Source organism: Plutella xylostella, chromosome 23 (genome assembly GCF_932276165.1).
Source record: "Plutella xylostella chromosome 23, ilPluXylo3.1, whole genome shotgun sequence".
Taxonomy (NCBI): Eukaryota; Metazoa; Arthropoda; class Insecta; order Lepidoptera; family Plutellidae; genus Plutella; species Plutella xylostella.
Window position 1 is genome coordinate 10,462,852 of NC_064003.1, and position 26,515 is coordinate 10,489,366.

A 26,515-nucleotide genomic window follows, 5' to 3' on the forward strand; every position below is an offset into this window, starting at 1 on the left:
ATCTATCAGATTTGTCTGACAGCTTTGCTCTGTGGATTTAGTCAGTGTTGCCAACTTAAAGCCTGGCAAAAAGGAGGGAAACCGTTATTATTCTGAGGAATATATTACTAGGAAAAGGAACCATAAGGAGCAAAAATACTTGTTGTACAAATACTCTCTTAAACATTGTTTATTCTGGTTTAATAAAATCCTATTATAGTATCCATTTCCGTTTCTTACCCTCCGCTTTTGTTTGGCAGGCTGTAGCGGACTCAGAATAATGACTTCAAAAAAGTCAATTTTCTATACCGCCCATTGTTGAACCGCTATGTTTGCGCAAGTTCTAAATTATGCCTACTTCGAGTTTTGACTTATAGGCCTTAGGCAGGTGAGATAAGGCAAGATAGGTACAGGCTCAGAACAGGTATGGAGAGCGTATTCTCCCATTGAAAAATTATACTTACAAAAAAAATAGGGAGAAAAAGAAACAGTGGAGGTAGTAGGCAGACACTTTTGAAGCCAATTTATTTATGAAGAAGGTATATTCGTTACACACGTAGGTATAGCGAATGTATTGAGCGGTTCAGGCAGATTACATTAATTGTCAACTAATAAAACCTGCAAGTAGTATTTAGTGGACTACGAAGTCATACAAACATCTAACAGGTAGCTAATTTACTTTTTTTACACTTAATTAGGTACTACATATTTCTGTTAAATGCCGATATTGGGTTAATTTACTGTTTAATATAAGTACCTAGTAGGTATATTATATGAGTTTTTGAACCGATACAAAGTTATCAATGTGCCGTAGGTAGGTAGGTATATTTTTATATTATTTATCAATCTATTAAAAACCTACATAACTTTCTGCTTCTTTATAGTATTTTTGTTCATAAGTTCAGTTATATTGTCATTGTAAGTATTTGGTTTGAGAATAACGAAAAAAGTGTGATGGGTACAAAAAATGAGTGCTTGAATTCACAGCCTCAAGGGGTAGGTAATATATAATGTCCTATATTATTATGTTCGATTAATTTTATTCCAGTAAGTTACAATATTGTAATGCATAATGGTTCGAGTGATTCGGGGTATTAGTGTGACACATGATCCAGACAACAAGTAAGTAATAGACATTATAATCGGTAATCTAGGTAGGTATAAGTACCGACACCACATTATATTTTATATAGTTATTTTTAAAACTCTTATGGAGTTATTTGATTAACTGAAACTATGTCGTTACTATATCAAGAGTCCATTTATTTTAACACTAATTACGCGAGTGAAATTAACACGTCCGATCGGGCTGGTGATGTCGCGGGAAGAGAGCGAGCCCTTGGGTATCCCGCTGTGCCTAGGGTGGCCACAGGGCGACACAAAGTGTGCCAGATGAATTGTATTAAAACTACCAAGGTTGAATAATCTACCAAGGGTGGCTTTCGCCACATCACCCCCCTACGGAGAAAAGAAAGTCATACAAAAATAAGAAAAAGTAGTTATAAAATCGAAGTTACAAACAACACAAAAAAATAATAATATAATAGTTAATAGAATTACCAAACATTAATACACGGTAGGTAATGCAAAATCGGTGCACAAAATAAAATACAAAACAGTAAATCACAAAACGTAAGAGAATTGTTTTTCAGTAAATAAGTCAAGAAAATGCTACAAAAGTAGTTAGTTTAGGTAAAATTTAAACCTTACATACTAACAATGGCATATACTTTGGTATAAGTCAAAAAGACAAGATAAAACTTAATATTAACATAACTAGAATATTTTCATATTTAATAAAGTAGTAAAAGTTTTGTAAAATCACAACAAAATGAATATGATCATTTAAAACATATAAAATTCATATTGTGTTACAAAGGTATGAAGAATATCAAAAGAAACATATGTAAAACTTATAAGTCTAGAATATCTCTAAATCTAACTTTCCTACCAGCCCTAGTAGTAACTTGCCGAGAAGGGGCAGGTGAGGGTAACTGAGGAGCAGTTTTATGAGGTGGAGATGCGGGAGAATGAATGGGCGCATCTGGTGGAGTGGCCGAAAGAAAAGTAGGAGAGTTCCCAGCTGGCGCCTGATTGGCTGAAAGTGGAACAGTATCAGGAGGCGCAAAAATGTATGCGGGCTTGAGCCGGTCAATGCTGACCGTATTCTCTTTTCCGTTAATGTCAAGCGTAAAAGTTTTATCACTTCTATGCAAGACGCGATAAGGACCACAGTAAGGAGGCTGCATGGAGCGTCGGACGGTATCGTCACGAAGCATCACGTGTGAAGCAGTAGCCAGGTCTTTGAATACAAAGGTCGATGGCTTAGCATGGTGTGATGCAGGCTTCGGACGCATTACATTAATGCGCTTTCTGAGCTGATTTACAAGGTCAGAAGGGTCACTTACGTTGGTGGTTTCTTTTGAAGGTGTCAGAAGTTCTCCTGGCAGGCGAAGAGGTTCGCCATACAGCAGTTCCGCTGAAGAAAACCCAAGGTCTTCTTTAAGCGAAGATCGTATGCCGAGGAGCACTAATGGTAGCGCTTTACACCAAGTTTCGTTATGGCACATCAAAGCCGCCTTAAGTTGGCGATGCATGCGTTCCACCATACCGTTGGCGCAAGGGTGATAAGCAGTTGTACGAATCCGATTAATACCGCATAAATGCATGAGGCGTTTAAACAAGTCAGATTCAAACTGGCGACCTTGATCGGTAGTTATTGTGGTGGGTATGCCATAACGCGCAATCCATCCTGTCAATAAGGTACTGGAGACTTCTTCTGCGGTGATTGATGACATTGGCCAGACTTCAGGCCAACGTGAGTAACGGTCGACTGCAGTTAGACAATAAGTATAGTTGTCAGAGTGAGGAAGAGGACCAATTATGTCAATATGGACATGTCTGAATCGCTGGGAAGGTTGGTCGAAACGTCCAAGAGGTGATGATACATGTCTACTTACCTTGCTGCGTTGACATTGAAGACAAGTCCGGGCCCATTCTTTGCAGTCCTTTTTCATGAGTGGCCACACAAAACGGTCAGACACCAGGCGTACGGATTCTCGCATGCTGGGGTGGCTAAGGTTGTGAAGGCGGTCAAATGCGGGTCGACGGAAAGAAGGTGTGAGATAAGGTCGAGGTCGACCCGTTGTGTTGTCACACCAAAGGATGACGTTTGTGCCGGGTATTGAAACCTTAGTGAGCTTTAAGGAAGACGGGGATGCAAGTAGTTTAGCAAGCTCAGGGTCTGAGTCCTGGGATATTGCCAAACTGTGATAGTCGTCTTCAAGCGAGAGCGCTTCAACACGTGACATAGCGTCAGCGACAACGTTGTCTTCTCCTTTGATGTGCCTTATATCAGTCGTGAATTGACTTATAAACGACAGCTGGTTGAGTTGAGATGGCGGTAACTTCTCACGGCGCTGTATAAAGGCGTATATGAGAGGTTTGTGGTCTGTATATATCGTAGCATGCTGAGCTTCCAGGATGTGGCGGAAGTGTTGCACGCTTTCATACACCCCGAGAAGCTCACGATAATATGCAGGCCACTCTGCTTGTTTCGCTGAAAGCTTCTTACTATAATATGCGAGGGGCATCCAGTCGTCATCCTCTGATTTGCGCTGCTGAAGACAGGCACCTATGTGGGTGCTAGATGCGTCTGTGAAAAGGCCTAATGTAGCTTCAGCATCAGGATGTGTTAATGTGGTTGCAGTAGTGAGACTGGCTTTGCACTCATCAAAACAACGTTCGAGATCAGGTGTCCAAGGAAATGGCTTGGCACCTTTGCTATTTGTAGAAGCAACGGCATCTATGAGTGGTGCTTGATATTTCGCAGCATTTGGTAGGAATCGTCGATAGTAATTCAGCATTCCTAAGAAACGTCTCATTCCTTGAACGGATTTAGGAGGAGGGAAGTCTGCGAGGGCTTGAATGCGATCCTCAGGTGGTCTGGTGCCAGCAGCGTTGATGCGGTATCCGAGGAATGTTACCTCGTCAGCACCAAAAACACATTTGGATGGGTTAATGACCACACCATAGTTATGGAGCCTCTGGAATAGTGCTCTGAGATGGATGGCATGCTCTGCGGGATCTTTGGAATATACCAAAATATCATCAACGTAAGCGAAACAAAAATCTAGGCCTCGCACGACCTCATCGATGAACCTTTGAAAGGTTTGACCAGCGTTTCGAAGTCCAAACGTCATGAATGGAAATTCAAAGAGGCCAAAAGGCGTGATTATGGCTGTTTTCTGAATGTCGTTTTCAAAAACAGGGATTTGTTGGTAGGCTTTTACTAAATCAACAGTAGAAAAGACTGATGAGCCAGCTATGTTATGGGAATAGTCACCTATGTGACGAACTGGGTATCTGTCGGGAACTGTGCGAGCATTGAGTGCACGATAATCGCCACAGGGACGATAGGTGAAATCCTTCTTCGGGACTAGATGAAGGGGGAAAGACCAAGGACTGCTAGATGGTCTAGCAACACCAACTTGGACCATTTGTTCAAACTCTTTCTGAGCGGCGCGAAGCTTATGAGGCGCGAGTCGGCGAGGACGAGAAGTGACAGGTGATCCTTCAGTTGTTTTGATGTAGTGCAAAGTAGAATGACTTACATCGGGAGTAGTTCCTGGTGGGCGTGTGATACTAGGAAATTCAGCTAAAATTGCGGCATAAGGCGTGTCAGGTAAAGAGACCAATTTGACACTAGGCTGGTTACCATCGGCAAGCACTGCGGGGATAGACAATCCTGTCTTTCCGTCACGCAACTTACCTTGTGCACAGTCCGGTAAAAGATTATAGTGGGCCAAAAGGTCGGCACCTATAATAGCGCCGGAAACGTCTGCCACCACAAAACTCCATTTTAAGTCTCGCCGTAGTCCCAAGTTCAGATTTAGTTGCACCAAACCGTATGTTTGAATTTTTGAGCCGTTAGCAGCGACCAGTTCATACGTTGCTGGTGCCCGTAATCCTCGAACATACGATTTGGGCAGGCAACATAAATCTGAACCGGTATCGACTAAAAAACGTCGGCCAGTAAATTTATCGGTGACAAACAGACGGTGGCTTAGTGGTAAACAATCAGTGGCCGTCATCACTGATTGTTGCTGGAGTTTCCCTTAGTTAATGGGGCACCTGTCCAAGAGCACGGTATTGTGCAGTGATCCGCCTTGTCACCGTGCTTTTTATGGTACCAGCACAAACCAGCAGGCACACGGTTACGGCTGCTATTACGGGTCCGGCTAGAGCTGCGATCACGGTGGCCGCTTCGGTTGCGCGCTGATTTTAAGGCTGTTAAGTCATGTCTGAGGTTACTTACCTCCAACTGAAGCTTATTTACAGCTTCATTCAAGCTATCAATCACGATCGGTAGATGGGAGCTGCTGACGGGTGCGGGCGTACGACTAGCAGCATTTACACCGTAATGAACTGGGCCCGGATGCTTCATATGATGCAGCTCATCAGCAAGTTCTCCCAATTCTACTAGTGATGCAGACTTCTGCGACCTAAGTACGCCCTGCATGATGTAAGGCAACCGGTCCAGCCAAATGGTTTTGATCGTGCGCTCTGGAAACGCGGTGCCGGCCAAGGAGGATAAGTGCTGAAGGAAGGAGGATGGTTTCCGGTCTCCGATTTCCTCCTTCTCCAATACTTGACGTACATTCTCCTCGTACGTCTGCTCGTACTTACCTACTAGTGCTTTCCTCAGAGCGGAGTACGGGTTCTCTGCAGGGGGATCTAGGATAATTCCTTTGACCTCGTCCGCTACTGCTGGGGGGAGCTGCTGCACCGCATAATAAAATTTCGTGGTCTCAACCTTTATATTATTGAGGATAAACTGTGCCTCTAAAATGGCGAACCACAGAACTGGCTTCTCGTGCCAAAAGGGCGGCACCTTGATAGATATCCTATCCACTGCTACGCTAGATGCTGATGTGTTTGCGGGCTGTTCGGACTCCATTATTAACAAAGTACAGTGAAGATAAAGTAGGTAGGTATGTAGGTATGTGTTAACTACTGTACGAAATAAAGTTAAACTTAAAGTCCGCTAAAATTAAAATTAACACTTTCACTGAACACTGTTCTATTGTCTTTACTTGCGTCGCGTCGGTCCGGCAAGGTTGGCTTGGGTCGGCGCAGGTAGTCGGTCAGTCGGCTTGGGTGCGAACTTGACCAGATGTTGCGCAAGGGCGTCAACGGCGTCTGCGGCGGCGGCGGTGGCGGCGGCGTTGGTACGCGACGCGAAATTACGCAATGGAGTGTGTGTGGTCTCAGAGTTATGCGACCACGAATTTAATGAATTAACACAGCACGGTTCGGAAAAACGACGAGAAAGCCATGAGATGTACAATCACTGGTAGCACTGCAGATATAGACACGGATGGCGCGATATAGCGGGACGCGTACGCAGAGTTCGGCACTTCACTTTTACTTTCACTGCACTAAAATTGGCGGTAATTAATGTTTTGAATTAATCGCGTTTAAATCACGTCGGGGTCACCAATATGGAGTTATTTGATTAACTGAAACTATGTCGTTACTATATCAAGAGTCCATTTATTTTAACACTAATTACGCGAGTGAAATTAACACGTCCGATCGGGCTGGTGATGTCGCGGGAAGAGAGCGAGCCCTTGGGTATCCCGCTGTGCCTAGGGTGGCCACAGGGCGACACAAAGTGTGCCAGATGAATTGTATTAAAACTACCAAGGTTGAATAATCTACCAAGGGTGGCTTTCGCCACACTCTACTACACTTTTGCGTTAAACGCTAATATTATAATTATTATATCTTATTTTTAAATAGACTCTCGTAATATCTTCTATATCAAATATGCCGTATTTTTTCTAGTCCATTTATTTATTAGATAAGTATAGAATATTAAATGATCCATTATAATCGGACAATCTAGTAAATTATTGGTCGTCTATCACACACAATTGATACGTCGTCTATTTGAGTTCCTAGATCTATAATTACGTGTGTGTAAATTATAAGAGCTGCTCAAGTACATGTATACCTAAAGGCGAAGAGTAATGTTTGTAAGATCTATGTTCTAGAAAAGAAAAAGTAAGGATGCATTCAGATTTCAGATGATAAGTACTTACATCACGTTTAATAAAACAAGATAAGTACCTATAGTCGTGTTTAGCGCAGCAGATTTGATTTTCAGAAGTTTTGGAGTGATATATGCGCTAACTAACTACCTATATTCATCAAACTGTGAACTGATGCATTATACTCATATTTAGATATGTTGTGGAATAATATTTTATTTTAGATGGTGACACACTTCTATATATGTTCTTAAAAAGCAAGTCATATTTTTGTTAAAATCGGTGTGTTTTACTTTTGATATGTCACTGAAATGTTAGGTGTTGATTAGTTTGTATTCAAGTCATGATTAGTAATATAGTTGTACACAAGTGTTCATAACGATGATGTTTGAGCTAAGTAGGTATGTAATTACAAAGATATAGTATAACGTGGTATGAAATAGAAACCTACTTTTATCAGTTTCCACAAGAGTTTTTTTTACAAAAGTTTAAAAGTAAGTACATAGAAAAGCATGAAAACTGTTTTCCATTTCAGTCTTTTTCACAAACTCAGTACAGCTAGTGGCTCCAGCGGAGTATGAAGAGTCATTGACTGAAGGAGGACGGCTGAAGTTGTGATGAGTGTGACCAGTGTGATGAGTGGGATGACTGCATACAAGTACCTATAGTGCCACAAACTTATCTGTTCCGGTGAGAGCGAACTAAATTGGTCCATATAATCTATGTCAATATGAAATTCATTAGTACAGTAAGTAATGAGGTATGGACCAATTTAGTTCGCTCTCACCGGAACAGATAAGTTTGTGGCACTATACAGTCAAATTTATAAAAAGTTAGAAATTTCACTGTTACTGTCACGCGAAAAGACGGTGTCCGAATTTTGTAAATTCAAGATTGGTTTAGAAATAGAACAGCTCTAATAAGTTCTGTTGTTTTCAGTGAATATTTTTTTAATATTAAATTAAATGTCAATGAATAAAAAGTTACGAGAGATAACATAATACTAAATACTAACTTTCAGTAAGTAGGGGAACCCGGGGTAAGACGGGGTCGCTAAGGGAAAATTTAAAAAACAACAGGTATTTATAACCACAACGTTATCAATTATTTATGGCTCATTGGGAACTTAATGACGAACACTTTGGCACAGCTTTTGCCAAAAAAGTAATCATTACAATTGACTTATTATAAGAAATGTAAAAAATGGGAAATAAACCATCTTGCCCCATGTACGGGGTAAGATGGGGTAAGTATACTATGTGGGGCACAAAACAGACAAACAACACTTCTTCTGTGATTTTATCGTCAACACCAGCACCTGCAGTGTGAGCCCAACGCCTGTACCTTTGAAATCCGACCCACTTTTCCTTAGATTTAAAGTAGGACTGTTGATATCCTCACAGTAGAGGCAGACACAGTCATCTTCGTTGTTATTCTTCTTCGTAGGCAGTATCTGCTTTGTGTTTTTAGCCAACTTCCCTGTAGCCCTTTTAGAGCCCTTCTACAATGTCAAATATCGGGTTGGAGAAAAAAAAAACTTAACCAAGCTAGATCCATACCCTATCTTGCCCCTCCAAAAATACCCCGTCTTGCCCCGCGATATATATTTAATAAAAATAATTCATAAAAAATATATTTTCAATGTTAAAGTGATTTTGCACATATTTAAACAAAGCTTACCAAACCTTAAATAAAAAGACACAATTACCAAAAATGCCACTGTTTTACTTACTGTGTTGTGACGTTGTTTCTACCGGTTAAAAATAACATGGACACTACGCAAAAACAAACAATGGAGCTTACACAAAAAACGCATGCGCTCATACCTGCTGTCACTGGCGCACTAAAGGTCAATCATTTAAGCCTTTCTATTGGCTCATTACTCAGATTCTTAAGATGTATAGTTTTGCATATATGTGGGGGTCCCGTCTTACCCCGCGACCCCATCTTACCCCGGGTTCCCCTAAGTGTTCTTACATTCCGCGCTACCCTACTACATTTTTTTATATTGTAAAAAAGTTGTAAATGTTTTGTAATCTCAACATCGAGTGTGCTCTTTAAAACATCTATTAAAATCTACATTTTACAGACAGATATATTATATTCAGTATAATGTTACATAAAATCTTATTTTCATCGGTTCCGTATGGATTCGCAAGTTGTATTGTGCCGGACATGGCGACACGAGCAAAACCGGGTGGAAACCAAACTCACTTCATTGAACTGCAATGTCGGACGATTACGAAACAATCCGTTCTTAAGATCATATTTTTTGGAACTACCCCTAAATTCACAGGCAATATGGTTCACACCTCTTTTTAGCTCTATGGATTTCTCGTTTAGAAAACGTTTCAACGAATAATAGCTAGCGCATAGATACGAATTTCAAAACTGGAATCATTTTTTTTTGTTTACTTTACTCATCGAAACGCTCTCCAAGGAGTATGTACTTAACCAAACAGTTTTCCCGCAAAGAGGCTTGAACCTCGAACCATTCAGCCAACAAACAAGGAGGTAATAATTCCGCATCGTCCGTGCCATCGCGCCTGGAGGGTTACTCTGACGAAAAACGAACGAACGAGAGCTGCCTAGATGAGATGGAGTCATGGCTGCGCTCCGAAACTTCGTTTTTCGTCTTAGAGAGTGACCCGCTGCTTAATGGACACGTAGGTCACGCGCGTGCACGGGGGTGGTGTCTTCAGGAGAGGGGCTGTCGTCGGCGCGGGGGCGGATCTGCACGATGGAGCGACGCTGGTCGCCGCTGTATTCGTCGCGCATGACTAGACCGCCGATTCCGTAGCCGGGGCAAAGGCCTGGAAGAATAAAAAAGAGATTGATTATGAAGATGGGCTAAAAATTCCACTAAATGGATGCCCAGTATCGGTAAACGGGATACTTTGCAAGGATTAGAGTGAGGACGCCCATGACACGAATACTTAGATGAAAGACACAGAGAGAGCATTTTGTCAAACAGTGGGTGGGTGGGACACCATATTGGTTTAATTCTACATTCTAATAAGTACTAGGTATATTATTGGTTACTGTGTACTGTATTATTAAAAAACTACTGAACTGGATACCATGGATGCTCCTAAGACGAAGCGGAACTCGCTAGTAGGGTAACATTCCTCCAACTAACCTGACCCACTGAGGCGCATCTTCTCCGGGTCATCATCGAGCTTGACGGAGGAGAACACGGAGCTGAGGTTCAGCTGCGGGATGTCGTAGAACACGGTCAGCGTCAGCATCAGGCAGGTCAGCCCGGTGAGTAGGTAGCCTGAGGGACAGGAGTGGTGTTACGGGCAGTTTATTGGTGGGGAAACCTTAATTATTGTGACGATGATCAGAAGACAGAAGAATCCATGACATGTCCATATCCATTACACCGACTATACTTACTTACTTTAAGTATAGATTATTTATTATTTATAAAACTATGGTTAACTAATACCTATCAGTAATAGAGATTATAAGTATACATACAGGATAACACATTTAGGCTAGTTTTGTACCTACAGCAATTTTCAAGGACACCTATATGGCGAAGCTTTTAGATACATAAGTTTCATGTAAGGTCAACCGGGGCCATTGCGCCACAATACTTTGACTTTCATATTCATTTGATCATAACAAACAGACTATACGCCCTATTAAGCTATAACTTGTGATACATATTAGGAAATTTTATCTAGTTTCATATTTTGATGCAATTTTGTAGAATTTTTAATATCTTCTACGTGTAAACGACGTTTCTACAAAAAATGGCATTTTTAGGCGCAATAACCCCTAGTGAGGCTAATGCCTCTTTCACTAGTTTTGTGTGCTTGGAAGAGGTTTTTACGAGTTTAAGTAGATATAATTTATAGAATTACTATTAACGTAGCTAATTATTAGCTTGTAAAATAAATACTGCGCTTAGTTAAGGAGAATCAGTTGATCAAAAAATTTTGGGGCTATGGCGCCTACGTAGCCTAATTTCTTGTAGTGGCATTTACCCCATCCAAGATTCCAGGGGTGCTCAACATTTTATTTATGAAAACTTTATTGGACTTAAAAAAGTATAAATACTTACGTGACAAATTAAAATACAGTATAAAAGCAAACAAGGGCATATTTTTTAGAATTTGCAATCAAACCACAACTTTAAATTAGTAAGTAGGTATACCATTTTTAGAGTCTGACGGAATTTTAATCATTACAAAACTATTTAGAGTTTTAAAAACAAGTGGGATCATTCTGTTAATATGACTATTTTTTATTTATTATATGATTATTTTCTATACACCGTGTTAAAAACATTATAATGTCGACACCAAATGACGCCAGTTTTTTTAAATATTTAGTGTATTATATATTAAAATTATTTACGTTTTAGTTGGATTACCAATCTAAGAATGTTAATTCTGATACGCCGTTAAATGTTCTTCAATATTGCAGAAGGCGTCATTAACCTAGTATTTTTCGTTTAGGAGTAATTTGGTGCTAATGTCACTGGAACTTTTTCATTGCACGTGAGTGTATTAAATACATTTATCATAACATAAAATGTTTAGAACCTCTGAAAATGGGGCTATTGCGCCGCAATAGAGGCAATAACCCCATCAGCTCAGAGGCATTTACCCCAAAATAAAAGCTAAACCTACAATTTTGTAATTACATATTGTGTCCGAATCTTACGTTATTTCAATAAAATAATCAAAACAACATGTAAAGCAACAAAACAATAACAGTATTTACAGTTAGGAAACATAGATTCTTTTAAACAAACACACATTTGGAACGATTCAAAAAAACGTGTCAGGAAACCTGAGGAGGCCAAAAGAGGTGAAAAAATTAAAATGGCAGATTTGTTAAGAAAATTTACCCGGATACGACATCTATTGGTCAGAGGTAAAAGTTTCAGTTACAAAGATAGATAGCAGATGACTCCAGTAGTTCTAAAGTATGTGGTTCGGAAGATAAATGGATTCGAGGCATTAGCCCCGTAGGCGACTTGGCCCCGGTTGACCTTAAGTATGTAAGTATTAGTTACCTCTAATATAAACGGTTAAGTGTGCGATTTAGATGAATTTCGCATAAAGTTGTTTCCTATGCAATGGCGAGCAAAAGTATATATAATCCATATAAATTGAATACTCACAGGTAGTCAACACCTTGTACAGCGGTCGGTAGGGCTGGTCAGGCGAGTCTCCCGGGATGTAGTCTCCGAGGCCGATGGTGGTGAGCGAGATGAAGCAGTAATACAGCGAGTCAAGGAAGTCCCAGCCCGGCTCCAGAGCCGCGAAGATGGAGGCCGGGATCACCAGGCAGAAGATAATGAGGATTGATACTGGAATGGGGAAATATGTGGGGTTTAGGACGACATGGTCATTCTGTGTAAACTAAGTGCACTGATGTGTATGGTATGTTGGGTTGAGATAATATTTGTCTGACGCACAAATAAGTAGGTAAGTATATAGTTTTGCAATCGAGAGATCCGTATTAAAACAGTTTTGATTATTTCTTATTACAAACCTAAGATGAGTAGGTAATGGGAATCTAAATCCCGTACGAAGTTCATAGTTAGGTACTATAGGGACTTCAATACTAAATATAGCTTACCTAAGTACCTAAGCATAATCGGTATTAGTAATAATATCGAGTGGAAAAACTTCGATTAGAAGATAAAGTTCTGATAACTTATCGAACCTTATCATGTTATTAAGAACACTACAACGAGGTAAATATATATTACTATGTAGAAGTCTACACATACAAGCTGCTAAAACTAATCAAGTCATGTTATCAGTTATCTGATTAAACACATAAACACTCCCGACTAATCAACTAATCGCTCTGGGACTGGCACTCAGAATATTAACTACGTAATTGACAGATTACGGATTACGGCTCGACTTTAAAATCGATCGCAGTTCAACAAATCCCTTGGCCGTTAAATTATTCTATTCTGAAGTTCCTACCTGGCACTTTTAATAAACTTTACGCTTCCCGCACAACTTTTTAATAAAATAATAACTAGATTGGTAACTAATGACATCGTATTTTTTTTCTACTTCGATGGGTAATGAGTACTTTTTATTTCATCAAATTAATTAAGTATTTTGGTTAGCAGTAGGAAACTTTTACTTTTAGGCCTTTTAACGATCTAGTTATAACAACTCGCACTCGAAGAAACGTTACTTACCTACTCGTATCGTAGCACCAATTAATTTCTAAATATCCAACGCTTCATGTCTTAAATTAAATCATGTCCCTTTAGCGGTCAAAATCATCAGTGTGTCACTTCCATAAAAGTAATAAAATTAGCAACATTATGGTCGCTTTACTCACCAATAATGCTCAAATGCACGAGCCGTATAGTGAACGGGCGGTACAGATGGCCGAGCCTGGCATTCAGGGCCCTCAGCATGGCCGTGGCCGGGAGAAGAAGACGCTCCACCAGAGCCGACAGCAGCACCAGGGTTAGAGGGATTCCGAGCAGCGCGTAGACCATGCAGAACAGCTTGCCGGGCTTCGACAGAGGGGTCACGTGGCCGTATCCTGGAAGGAAAAGTTTGGTACGTTAGGGGTGAAGTGGAATATATCAAAAGCGCGCGGGGATATTGGTCTATTGGAGCCATACATAGACCTACTACACAGGGCCATAGAACAAGGCGGACTCGGTTGTTGGGGCGATTCTCAGTTAGCATTCTGTCACAAATGCAACATGCAAGATGGTCGCCGTTTTGGTCAAGTTACGTGGCATAAAATATTCTGTCTCCGGTAATCCTATCACTACCGTATTCCTATAAAAAATAAGAAATAACTGCCTAATGAAAAGTACTAAGTTGATCGCACAGTGGGGGCGGTAAGTTTCCTCGAACTTTCTTTGAATGAATGCCGAAGAAAACAGTTTATCAGGGTATTTTTCTTGGTATTACGGTATTAGATACCTACAGATCTGTTACACAATATAACTCATTTACGTAAGTGCGTGGTGATGTGGTTAGTGAGGCAGTAACTTTGCCCTCAAGTGGTTTAATGAAAATTTCCAAGAACCAATCGATTCTCTTGTGTTTATGTTCTGTAGATAAGATACATAGGTACATAACTTGTTAGATATAGTGTAAATGTTTATGTATGTTCCGGAAAGTTTCATAAACTTAAATGTACTTAAGTATAGAAACTGATCATGTATAACTAGATATTTAACACAAAGCTCAAATAGGACCTTGGAAAATGTTGCTAGGAAAATTGCAGTACTTACGTGTACTGTGGAAGTTGAAGTATGATTTACGTTATACGAACGCAAAAGAGTGTCGCTCAGTTTGTCATAATTTTTGTGATTTTATAACATTTACTTAGTTTCGAACTTCATCATAATCAGCACCACCATCTACACCATTACCACCATGCACTGTCGGACTCATAAACAGTCCGTAATGCTAATCCCATGGAGCGCCACAACACTTTGCGCCCATCACTGATACTGAAGTTTCAAGTTTCTATAACTTTATACGCAAACCTGAATCATCATTATCATCAGCCCATGGTCGTCCACTACTGGACATAGGCCACTTCCTCTCTGTCCTCGGCCTTCCCCATCCAGCCACCACCGCTCTTAAAATCTGCAAGCTGAAGTGGCAGTGGGTCGGCCATATATTGCCGCAGAACCAATGACCGGTGGGGCAACCGAGTTCTCGAGTGGAGACCACGATAGGGTTTCGTTTTTCCCGACCTTTTTCTGTTCCCGGGAAACGGGAATTTTTTTCAAGATTTCCCGGGAATTCCCGGGAAACGGGAATTTATTTTAAATGCTTGGTTTTGCTATTTTCTGGTATTAAAAGTCTATTAAAACACTTACAATTAAATCAAATATACTTTTATCACTCGTATAGGTAGAAAAAAGCAACAGTCACATAATATTATTATTAATTAACAACCAAAATTATAATGATTTGTTTTACATGCCAAATCATTTGTTTTTCTTAATTGTAAATTAAACAATAACAAAGGTATGATAATTTTCCACCCTAAGGTTGTCTTTAAGCGATAAGACCGCCATTTTTGTACATATGTGTTAGTATTTAAGTTATGTAAGTAAATTTTATGAGTGTGTACAAATAAAGAATATTCTATCTATCTATCTAATTACACTTAAGGTAATGTTGTAGAAAAATTAATTAATTCAACGATTTATCGCTCAACCTACTTCTTATTTTGGTAGTTTCTATGCGTTAGTAATTTTATAAAAAATAAACGCGGACACAAAACCGGGACATAAAAAAAATATGACAGGCGTCACACTAGCGTTAGCTTTTACATACTCTTTGGTCGAATATGTAAAAGCCGATCAATTGTTTGGTTTTAGGTAGGCGGTCCGTCCGTAGTCGAGCGGGCCTCAGTGATCGTAACTGATCACTGAGGTTAAGCAACAACTGGCATGGTCAGCCATTGGATGGGTGACCAACTTCAAGTGGTTCTTTTCTGGACGCTTCCGTGCTTCGGACGGCATGTTAAGCCGTGGGTCCCAGTTGCTGCTTCGGCAGCAGTCGTTAAGCCTAGTCAGAGGCCTTCGGACAGCTTGAAAACATCTGACAGTCGGGTTGCCCACTTACCCGACAACTCTCTCAGCATAAGCTTGCTTGTGTTGGGGTCTAGGCCAGCGTGGTGGTCTAGGCCTAAAACCCTTCCTTCATTGGAAGGAGACCCGTGCCCCAGCAGTGGGGACGTGATGGGTCGTGATGATGATGAGGTAGGCGGTAGGACCAACAGATAAATAAATATGAAAATATTGAATCAGGAAGAGGTGAAACAAGGTGATGTTGATGAGTCATTTATCTTTGCAATGCAGCTGCGAGAAAACAATAACACGTATGATTTTCCAATAATTTACAACAAAAACCGAGTATCTGATCGTACGACAAGCCTGCCGATGTATTTTTTTGGTTTAAGGTAGGAGAAACAGATAAATAAAGATGAAAATATAGCATAGAATCGATTAAAAATCAAACCCGGGAATTCCCGGGAATGCTATTTTTTTCCCGGTTTCGGGAAGGACAAATTTCCCGGGAATTCCCGGGAAGACGGGAACGAAACCCTGCCACGAACAGGCATGCGTAGCGTAGGACGCCCTGCACCCCGCTGGACCGAAGACCTTAGACAGATGGCGAACCATAATAGAATAACTTTATCGCTTTTGTAAAACATCCAAACTTGTTGTTGTTGTTGTTCCTATGGCACCCCAGAGGTGCAGAGGGTCTTCACTAACGTCCACCACTTCCGCCTATCTTCGGCTGTACTTTGCTTTTGGCTTCGCTCCAGCTTAGTCCAGCGGCTCGCAGCTCGTTTTTGACGCTTCGGCGCCATGTTTGGACAGGGCGTCCATGGGAGCCCTTGCCATTTGGTGGCCTCCAGTCAAAAACTAGTTCTTTGAATCCAAACTTGCCCTAGAGAATTATTGACTACTGACCGATGGTGGTGACGACGGTGCTCGCGAAGAACAGCGACTGGCCGAAGCTCCAGTTGGGGCCGCCGCTGACGTTCCTCGCGGCCGACACGCCGCGGTTGCTGGCCAGCACCACCACGTCCAGCAGAGACTCCAGGTCGGCGTCTGGTGAGGAAACGTTTGTTTTACAAAGTGACAGTGATAAGTAATAAGTACAGGAAACAGAACAAAGGGTTATTAAAAAAAATACAATACAGATTAGGGGCCGTCCATTAAACACGTGAGGTCGTTTTTCTGATTTTTTGACCCCCCCCTCCCCCCTGGTGATATTTGGTGAGGTTTGGGACCAACCACCCTCCCCCCCCTGGATCACGTGTATTTTTTGGAAGACTATGTAAAGATTGTAAAGGCTAAAGATTCTAAAAGCTGATTTATTTGGATACAGATAGAACAGAGACCTACATAGAAGTGATTGAATCGAGCTTGTTGATCGAGCAATGTGCTCGTGACTCGCTGAGTGTGAACCTACATAATGGATGCCCAGTCGATTGAAACTAATCCGTTCAAGTTCGCCTTGTCCGAGTTGAAAAAATATTTATAACTTCAAAATGAAGGCAATAAATAAAGGCACTTACATAGATACATTATTGGGCTTTTTAAGGCTGCATACGTATTTAAATGTATGCTGTCTGCATTTTGTATAGGTAGTACCTAGGTATCTTTCTAGTCTAGCATCCTTTATCCGTAGCACATTCAGTTTATTAAAGTACCCTACCTACCTACCTATACTTCAGTGTGTTAGCAAGTAAAAAATAAAGCTGAAACAAGCCCTAAGTCCCGACTCTGACCATTCTGCCTCGCTCCGGCTTTAATTAGAGAACTAAGCTGCTCAATATTACAGCGCGCCTCTTCAACTGTTGCTGCCGCAGGCCGCACTCGCACCGTGCTAGTTACTTGTACGTAAGTGGAACATTTTGTTTCATAAGGTACTAGCTGTTGCCCGGGAGTTTCGCCATAAAAGGCTGGCCCGTGGCTATTTTCGCATAAAGTTGGCCTATGTGTAAATCCAGGGCTAGCCAGGGTAAGCTTCTTTCATACAAAATTTCATAAAAATAAAAATTCCGGCCGTTTTACCGTGAAAGCGTAACCATCCATCATACAAAAGATAGGTAATTATTTTATAAGCAAACATTTTCTATGTTTCCTCACCACAAAACATCTAGATCCACCTACACTGCCTACTTACCTGAAAGTTAATTTCAGATCAAATATCAATAACGACCAGCATCCTAATCCAAGGTTACGTGCGATTGATTTTCGAAAATAACCCTTCGCAAATAGATTTTTATCGCTTCAGTAGTTTTTCAGTTAACTTCAACATCAGCCACTACTAAACAAAGTCATCTCCTAAGGAGCGCTACAAAATAACCCTCTATCCTCGGCCTTCCTCATCCATCCACTACCAACTACTTCTCTCTATTGCGTTTATTTACAAACAAACAAATGCTTTCCTACATCATTAGTATTACGAAAGTTATTTAGTACTTCAACTTGTACCAGCAGCAAGCTACAAGCACAGTGTAAGCAAAGTTTTAAGCTGCTTAAATATTGCAGGCGCAAGGCCGGCGCACACGGCACACGACGGTTAATTAGCCGACTTCACGGTTTGTAGCTGTTATGTGTTTGTGTCCGTGCCAACTGTAGCTACGGCTGTGCGGTCCAGCTTACATTACATTACGCGATAAACTTATGGTATGGAAATAGATACGTTTAAAAACGGTTTACACAGATGAAAAACTTAACACGGTAGGTTAGTAGGTACTCTACTGAAAAACACTTAGGTACCTAATAATGAAAAGTGAAAACCGATAAAGTCCTTTTCTACAACTGGTATAATTATTCTAGTTATTTTATTCCTGAAACCAGAGATTCTAGTGCACTCGTGAAACTATCGAATGTCAGATTCAATCAAACCATTCGATAGTTGTAAAATAGTTTTGTTGATTTCGTTTCAATTTCTACTCGTATGAAAAAGTTGTGAAAAAGTACCGTTTTTTTTAAATCGGGAAGGTATACGTTATTGCTATCGGTGCGACTTTGAAGGTTAGGAATTAATAATAATGAAAGTTTTAGGCAAATGAAAACACAGAATTATTGTTCTGGCGGGCAAACCACAGGGGTGACGGCAAAGCGTTTAGAAACACAAATTCACATTTAATTTGTGGCTTAATTTTGTGCCTAAATGTGATATTAACTTTCCGCCATTAATCCTCGTTTAGCGCTTATTATGTTCATGTTACACTAATTGGAATAATTATGTTTCGTTACATTAAAAACATTTCGTTTTATAAAGTACATACAGTCATGTTATGAACTTTATACCCAGTTTTAAGTGTAGGAAGGTACACCATTAATTTAATAGGCCTACTATTTATTTTAATTTTAATCTAAATATTTATATCACTACCTGAATTTTATTTACAAAACTCTAGTTCTACAAAAGTTAGTTCTCCACCAACCAAGGGTTGACTGGAAGAAATTTCTTTTTGGCAATAAGCCCGTCTTTGTGTACTTACTTCTTCTTAATTTGTATTTTGTCTGTGTATGTTTTTTTTTAAGTATGCAATAAAGTGTCTATAAATAAAATAATACTCTTAAGTACTTCTATAAATCAGAAATAAAGTAAGAACCTACCCACTATTTCTTCATTTTTTGAAAGCTAGTTACCAACCTAGGTGCACTAAGACATGACCTAAATGGCTAGTAAGTATTATTGAACAACATTTTGCCATTTCGCGGAGACACAGCCCATTAGGGGACTTCTCTCAAAATAACCACATTCGAGGTAAGAGCTTGTCCTGAATATTCTGAATTACGGGCACAACTTTATTCGGAAATAAAAGGTGTTATTTTTGGAATATCGGTCAGCCATGACAGGTTATATTGAGCGATGGGATGTAGAAAAGGTGGACCCATTTTCTGATGAAAAGGTGTAAGTGAGTGGGTAGTACCTATATGAATTATAATATTAGGTAGGTACTTAACACCTATTAAGTACTTATATAAATTAATATTTAAGTTAACATTAAGTTAAGTTGAGTACCTAGTAGTACCTACCTAGTTACCTACTATGTCCTACTTACCTACATAGCCTAAAGAGGCTTTAAAGAAATACAAAGATTTCAATTCTTAACCAACCAACAAAGGCCCGGTAAGTCCAATAAAGAGAAAAGCTCTTCAACGGATTCTTAAAAGCTCAAAGCTCCAACAAAACTAGTTTCCATTTTTACCTCCTTTCATCAAAAGTATGTATTCCTTTGGAGACGCAAAGGTATTTTCCGCAACACAATATGTGTATATTTATCGATGTTGCAGCTAGAGTGAATTTATTGGTTTGATAAAAGTCCAGCGGGGGTAAACAACTAGATAACCCGGCTGCTGCCCAGCGACCCCGCTTATTGCTTTGTGACGTCATGGCGGCGTGACGTCACAACATGGCCGACTCATTTCAAATGCATGTTGGAATTGCAATGCTGTCTAGTTTAATAACTTTTGCGCTGATAAAACTTATTTTGCCGAGCTTTAATAAATTACATAAGCCCTGTTCATTACATAGTTACTTATTGATTATGTTTCGGTAAGAGAAAAAATATACTTTACATCATGCAGTTAGATAAGTGTGTTTACTGTTTAGGTACAAACCAGTGTCATAAATGCAGTGTACATAGATAGAGGGGTTATCAGCAGTAGATGCCCCGCGACCCACTATGCAATCTGTGGGCGGTTGTACAATGCCCTGTTGCACCGTCCACGTCACAAGATGGCCGACCCATGTGACGTCATCAACATGGATGCTCATGTCAAATTTACAATGGTAATTACCATGCAGCGGCCGCTACATGGGTTCGTTACCGACGTCGATAAACTCGTTTAATGCGCGTTCCACCAATCCACAGCGCCATGTTTATCGCGATATAGTGAGGTGTACCTATCTACGTCGATAACGATCCCGTGTAGTTGCAGCTGGTGAACTATTGGTAGTGGACCGAATTGACAATAAACCGAATAGAATAATGGTTGAGGAATCATGAGGACATAAAGCTGTTGGCTGTTGGATCGTTTCTGACTTTTGGGAGTGAACTATGTCCAGTGATGATGTAAATGTAACCTAAAATAGACATTGGAATTAACTTTAGGCCATACCTGAACTATTTAACCATAACAATGTTGTCGATTTGAAGGTACAAAACATAATTTTTATGCTGTCAATTCCTTAAACTCTTTCCACTGGCAAAATTTACAGATTAACATCAAAAAAATTTAATTTTGTGCCTTCAAAATCGACATCAATGTCTGATTGTGAACAATTTGTTGCGAAATGTATTTGTTCATATTATTAAATATTAATAAATAATCATCGACCTTTGTTTTCCCTCGTGACTGTGGCACGAGGCATAATTGTGTTTCTATGTTTGTGATGACCACAGACTGGGCACGCGTAGGTTTAGCATAATCTAATGCTTGTTTTATGCATTGATAAAATGTTATGCAACCAAGCATCATTAGGATCACTCTACTGTCGAATACACTCTTGGTTTTTTCAATGAAAGACTGGATATATCTTTAGATAGATGTCCTAAATAAGTAAATAGGTATACTTAAGTTCTAATAGCCTATATCGGTATCGGTGTAATCAAATTTAACTTTTGATAAAAACTCTTACATCAAACGACCTTTGATATTACCATAATCAGAAGCTACTTTAGAACATCACAGACTTACTGAAGTAGGTAGGTACTAAAATAACTTTAATAATCTTTGCGAAGGTTGATTTCTACTTGAGATTTTATCGATGTCTTTAAGGCTTAACGAAAAATCCTTATGTGTAGTGCCCTATGGCCTACTACCTAGATACCTAAATACCTAATATCTTTTGCATTAACTTAAATTCTAAATAATTTGTTAACTTACATTGTATAAAATATAAAATAACTATTTACAATATTTACAGTTAGTAGTCATTGTTTAAAATCATAATATTATAAAGAAACCTAAAAATAATGTATACCTATTCTAAATTGTAAATGACAATGGGCAGATTGGGACCACCCTCCAATAGCATTAAGACTAACATCGTTGGATAGGTCTTGTCAATAGGAATAACTTTTGCTATGACAGCTTTGTTGTCACAGTTGTCCGTTCAGAGATATTTGACTTATAAGTTCCGATACTCGTCAGTTCATCTTACTGCTATTGGAGGGTGGTCCAGCCTCCAATAGCAGTAAGATGAACTGACGAGTATCGGAACTTATAAGTCAAATATCTCTGAACGGACAACTGTGACAACAAAGCTGTCAAAGCAAAAGTTATTCCTATTGACAAGACCTATCCAACGATGTTAGTCTTAATGCTATTGGAGGGTGGGCCAGCCTCCAATAGTAGTAAGATGAACTGACGAGTATCGGAACTTATAAGTCAAATATCTCTGAACGGACAACTGTGACAACAAAGCTGTCAAAGCAAAAGTTATTCCTATTGACAAGACCTATCCAATGATGTTAGTCTTAATGCTATTGGAGGGTGGTCCAGCCTCCAATAGCAGTAAGATGAACTGACGAGTATCGGAACTTATAAGTCAAATATCTTTGAACGGACAACTGTGACAACAAAGCTGTCAAAGCAAAAGTTATTCCTATTGACAAGACCTATCCAACGATGTTAGTCTTAATGCTATTGGATTGTGGTCCCAGCTCCCATATATTTTTGCCCATCCTCTTTTAAGTAAAGCATATATATATTAGTAATGTATAAAAGTAAAAATAATTATAATATAGTAAACATTAAAATAAGTTACAAACAGACAGACAAGACTAAACGTATTTTATATAGATAATTCTGTCGAGTCGTGCGCCGGCCAGCGGTAGCGCATGCGGTGACGTAGAATCCTTATCGCAGATCTACGCGCGAGCGAGATCGCATGATATTGTTCATATACTCGCACGCGGCTACCTGAGCCGGCCCACGACTCGACAGAATTATCTATATAAAATACGTTTAGTCTTGTCTGTCTGTTTGTCACTTATTTTAATGTTTACTATATTATAATTATTTTTACTTTTATACATTACTAATATATATATGCTTTACTTAAATTTACAATTTAGAATAGGTATACATTATGTACAGTTTAAGTAGTATACCTTGCACCTCTACTCCCATTAATTATGTTAAAATTGTCTCTTCCATCCAAAGGTTGTCTGGTAGAGATTGCTTTAAGCAATAAGGCCGCCTTTTTTGTACTATGTTATGTATATAAGTTGTGAATTGTAATGTGTTTTTAATGGTGCAAAATAAAGAGTATTCTATTCTATTCTATTCTATTTTTAGGTTTCTTTATAATATTATGATTTTAAACAATGACTACTAACTGTAAATATTGTAAATAGTTATTTTATATTTTATACAATGTAAGTTAACAAATTATTTAGAATTTAAGTTAATGCAAAAGATATTAGGTATTTAGGTATTTAGGTAGGTATCTAGGTAGTAGGCCATAGGGCACTACATATGTAGGTACATGCTGCTATTTAACGTTATTTAAACTGAGCCACCGAAAGTCGGTCACATATACAAAATTACATTAGACTCTTCTAAAAGCACTTGAACCTCTAGGTACAGACCGTACAAGCGTAAAAACTAAAATTAAATTAAATTTCAATATCAAATGTAAATTTTCATCACCGATCCAATATTCTGAAGCCGCAACATAGTTAGGAGCGTGTGATGTGAGGTCACACGTCAAGACCTCCGTGTCACACTCCCTTTGAACTCTAAACCGAGTTACAATAAGTTACTGGGGGGTCACTCTATACGAGGAAAAACTAAGTTTAGGAGCGCTGCTGCGCGAGCCACGACTCTATCTCGTGGTATTAACGACAGCTCTCGTTCTTTCGTTTGTCGTCAGTATATGTAGAGCAACCCTCCTCCGGGGGCGGGTGATATGAGCGGTACCAACTTTGCGCCGAAACAATTCAATTTGCCAGCTCGAGTGACAAGTGAGGAGTATCCAGCTCACGCCCACACTCCACCAACGCGGAGATATACGACGGAGATGTCCAAAGCGGAGTTGAAATGTTTTTCAGCTTGACTGAAGGCTGGCATTTTAATCGTCAATAGTGAATACTATATTGCAATACACTACAGAGAGTAGTTTGATAGTTTGTGGAAAACTAAAAAGTTTACGTTTTCTCGCATATTAAGTAGCGCCTCTAGCGGGAACTATCATTAAACTTTTGACAGATAATGTATGCAGATACAGGAGAAAACGTAAACTTTTTTCTCTTTCGTAAATTGCATAACCCGCATAGAGGCTCAGAATATTAAAAACAATGAAAATTAACAGAGGGGTGGGTAGTATTTACCCCACACACCGCTTCGCTGCCTCGCTCCGCTCTTGTGGACTGGTAGCCTTAGCTTGATATTGACAAAGTACAGTTGATATGGATACAAAGGAATTCTATAAGCGATATGTTTATTTTTAGATCGTGTATTACATGTGAATAGATATCGTTTTCAGCATGGCTAGATCGTTCCTTTGTAACTATTATTTGCTATTTCTATTTTCACGAATGATCTTAGAAGATGGTATCTGAGTTAATAACAAACTTATCTGACCTATCATGAGTAATCGTACTCGAAGCTTTGATTCATCCAAAGTAGTTCAGTCATTTAGGTAAGTAAGTCAAAGTCCTTGTTGTACTTACCATACTTAATTAATTTAGTATTCGCCGTGAGTGTCTATTTCTTAACAAATAATATTAAAAGCTGCGTAGGATTTAAGAGAACATTTTATTTGTAAGTTTGTAAAGCAGAGAGAGAGCGTTAAACCCTATTTTAATGAAAGTTTATTGATTTTCTATTAATCTTCGTCGAGGACTTTATTGAAAGTTATCACCGACATTAGCGCTAAGTGATTGTAAACTGGTACAGCAATCCCTTGCTCGCCGGGTCAAAGATCTAGACTAGACTCACGTATCTGGACGACCTAATGGTGTTGTGGTTAGTTATCCTGACTGTTATGCCGAAGGTTCTATATAAATTTTCTTTCTGTTTATTTATAAACTTAAGTATGTAGTAGGTAATGTATCTATCATTTCCCGAGATGTTACAGCTACGGCTCTTTCTGTATAGACACAACATATTATAAAAAACCATACCACTCAATAGAAACCCATACCCTAGGAACCCTGTCAACAACAACAAAACGGCCCCGCAAATAGATTACAGCCAACCTACTAAAGTGGAACGCGAAATGAGCGCACCAAAGCAATATCTAGTGCAATGTTAAAAATGTGCGCGCAATCCAATTCCGACGGTGGAAAGGTCACAGTGCACTCCGCGTCGAAGTGGGTTGATGCACCCGGGGGGGTCACAGGGGAAGGGCGGGGGCATGGGCGGAGCGGGGGCATAGGCGGAGCGGGCGCGGGAGCGGGGGATGTTAGAGTGAAGAGTGAGGGAAAGAATACGGTAAGGTAAGTATTAAACACACTGTAGTAAGAAGGGCCACTGATGGTTAAAGAAGGTTTCTGGGTTAACAAGTTTACGAGTCAGTACTATCATCATCTTCATCGTTTCAACACTGAACAACTATCGATGCCTTAATGGACTGGCTTCGCCGGAGGATGGCCGCAGCGCAACACTTCTCTTTCTTTGATACGATAACGATAACTAAGATGATTGACTTATATGTATACAATATAAATCCAGTGGTGTTTACGAAAGTGAAAAGTCCTGCTTTAAATTTGTTATACTTTCATAGTAGAACAATTCTCTAAGACGCAAATCACAGTATTCCGCTACCTCCTCCACTAAGCTTGAGGCTTCAGCGAGATGCCTGCGGGTCAGCGGGGGTGTGTCACTGATAGCAAACTGTCTCTGTGTGGGTGTCACACACACACACGCACACACAGCCACAGTGTACTGCGTGTCTAAGATTACACCCGGAAACTGAGGCATATCACATATTGTTGTTGTTGTAGTATTGTTACTACGGTACAAGATATAGGTACAAGTACATAGGTAGTAGGTAGTGGCTGGACGTCGAAAGATGAGGATAGTTTGTGGGCCTCAGTTCTGTTTATTGTAGCCAGTCCAGTTGTCGCTGGTTGTTCTGTGTTTTGATGAACTGATAATGATAATGATGATGATGAATGTTGTCAGAGTTGATAACTTCTGCGTACCTATTATGATAAAACACTCGTAATACTATGGGTATGTGGCAGTCGTATGGTTCGTACTGGTACGATGGTAACAAAACTTTAAAGTAACTACATAATGGTGGATATTAATATAACTAGTAACTAGTAGTAGTTGTTGTTTGTTATAAGTAAATTATGACAAACAACAACGACTCACGAAATTGAAGTTACAGGTAAAATTAACGTACTTATTAATATTTCAATCACACCCAAGTTTGATTTACAGTTAAAGTTCGGTAAGTTTTATAACACACTAACAACTTTCGAAAACCACCGAGCTTTCTTGCAAATCACAAACCTATTTCTTTATTTTGACTCTTTGACATTTCATTATTACAGTCGTCGAAATATAATAGGCCCGTTTGGACAGCCACAAAATGTATGGGATGACAAATCTAAGGGCCACTTGCACCAACATATTAAATCTAGATTCAGTGTTAAATCTCGATTTAGTGTCAAATTTTATATGGATTGACGTTTCTTAAATCGAGATTTGACACTAAATCTAGATTTAATATGTTTCTGCAAGTGGCCCTAAATCATTAAAGCCCCACTTGCATAAACATATTAAATCTAGATTTAGTGTTAAATCTCGATTTAGTGTCAAATTTAAATGGACTGACGTTTCTTAAATCGAAATTTGACACTAAATCTAGATTTAATATGTTTCTGCAAGTGGCCCTAAAAATCTAAACAATAAAGTAACTTTTGGTGCATTAAATTTTTTGTAAATCTACCTAACAGTCTGCTCATGCATACTTGTGGTCTATATCTAGTGTGTAGTATAGTATGTGTGT

General features: G+C 39.5%; 1 protein-coding gene across 2 annotated transcripts in view; it reads right to left on the minus strand.

The window, feature by feature from the left end:
- Positions 1 to 9,114: 9,114 nt before the first annotated feature.
- Positions 9,115 to 26,515, minus strand: part of LOC105380250 (potassium channel subfamily K member 6) — a 49,735-nt gene continuing 32,334 nt past the window's right edge. For both annotated transcript variants that reach the window (XM_038113585.2, XM_038113584.2), the window contains 5 exons: positions 16,486 to 16,626; positions 13,365 to 13,574; positions 12,175 to 12,363; positions 10,174 to 10,311; positions 9,115 to 9,847 (listed from right to left, as the gene is read on the minus strand). In XM_038113585.2, coding sequence (XP_037969513.2) covers positions 9,690 to 9,847; positions 10,174 to 10,311; positions 12,175 to 12,363; positions 13,365 to 13,574; positions 16,486 to 16,626 — 836 coding nt within the window. In that variant the 3' untranslated portion in view covers positions 9,115 to 9,689. The remainder of the gene's footprint in view (positions 9,848 to 10,173; positions 10,312 to 12,174; positions 12,364 to 13,364; positions 13,575 to 16,485; positions 16,627 to 26,515) is intronic.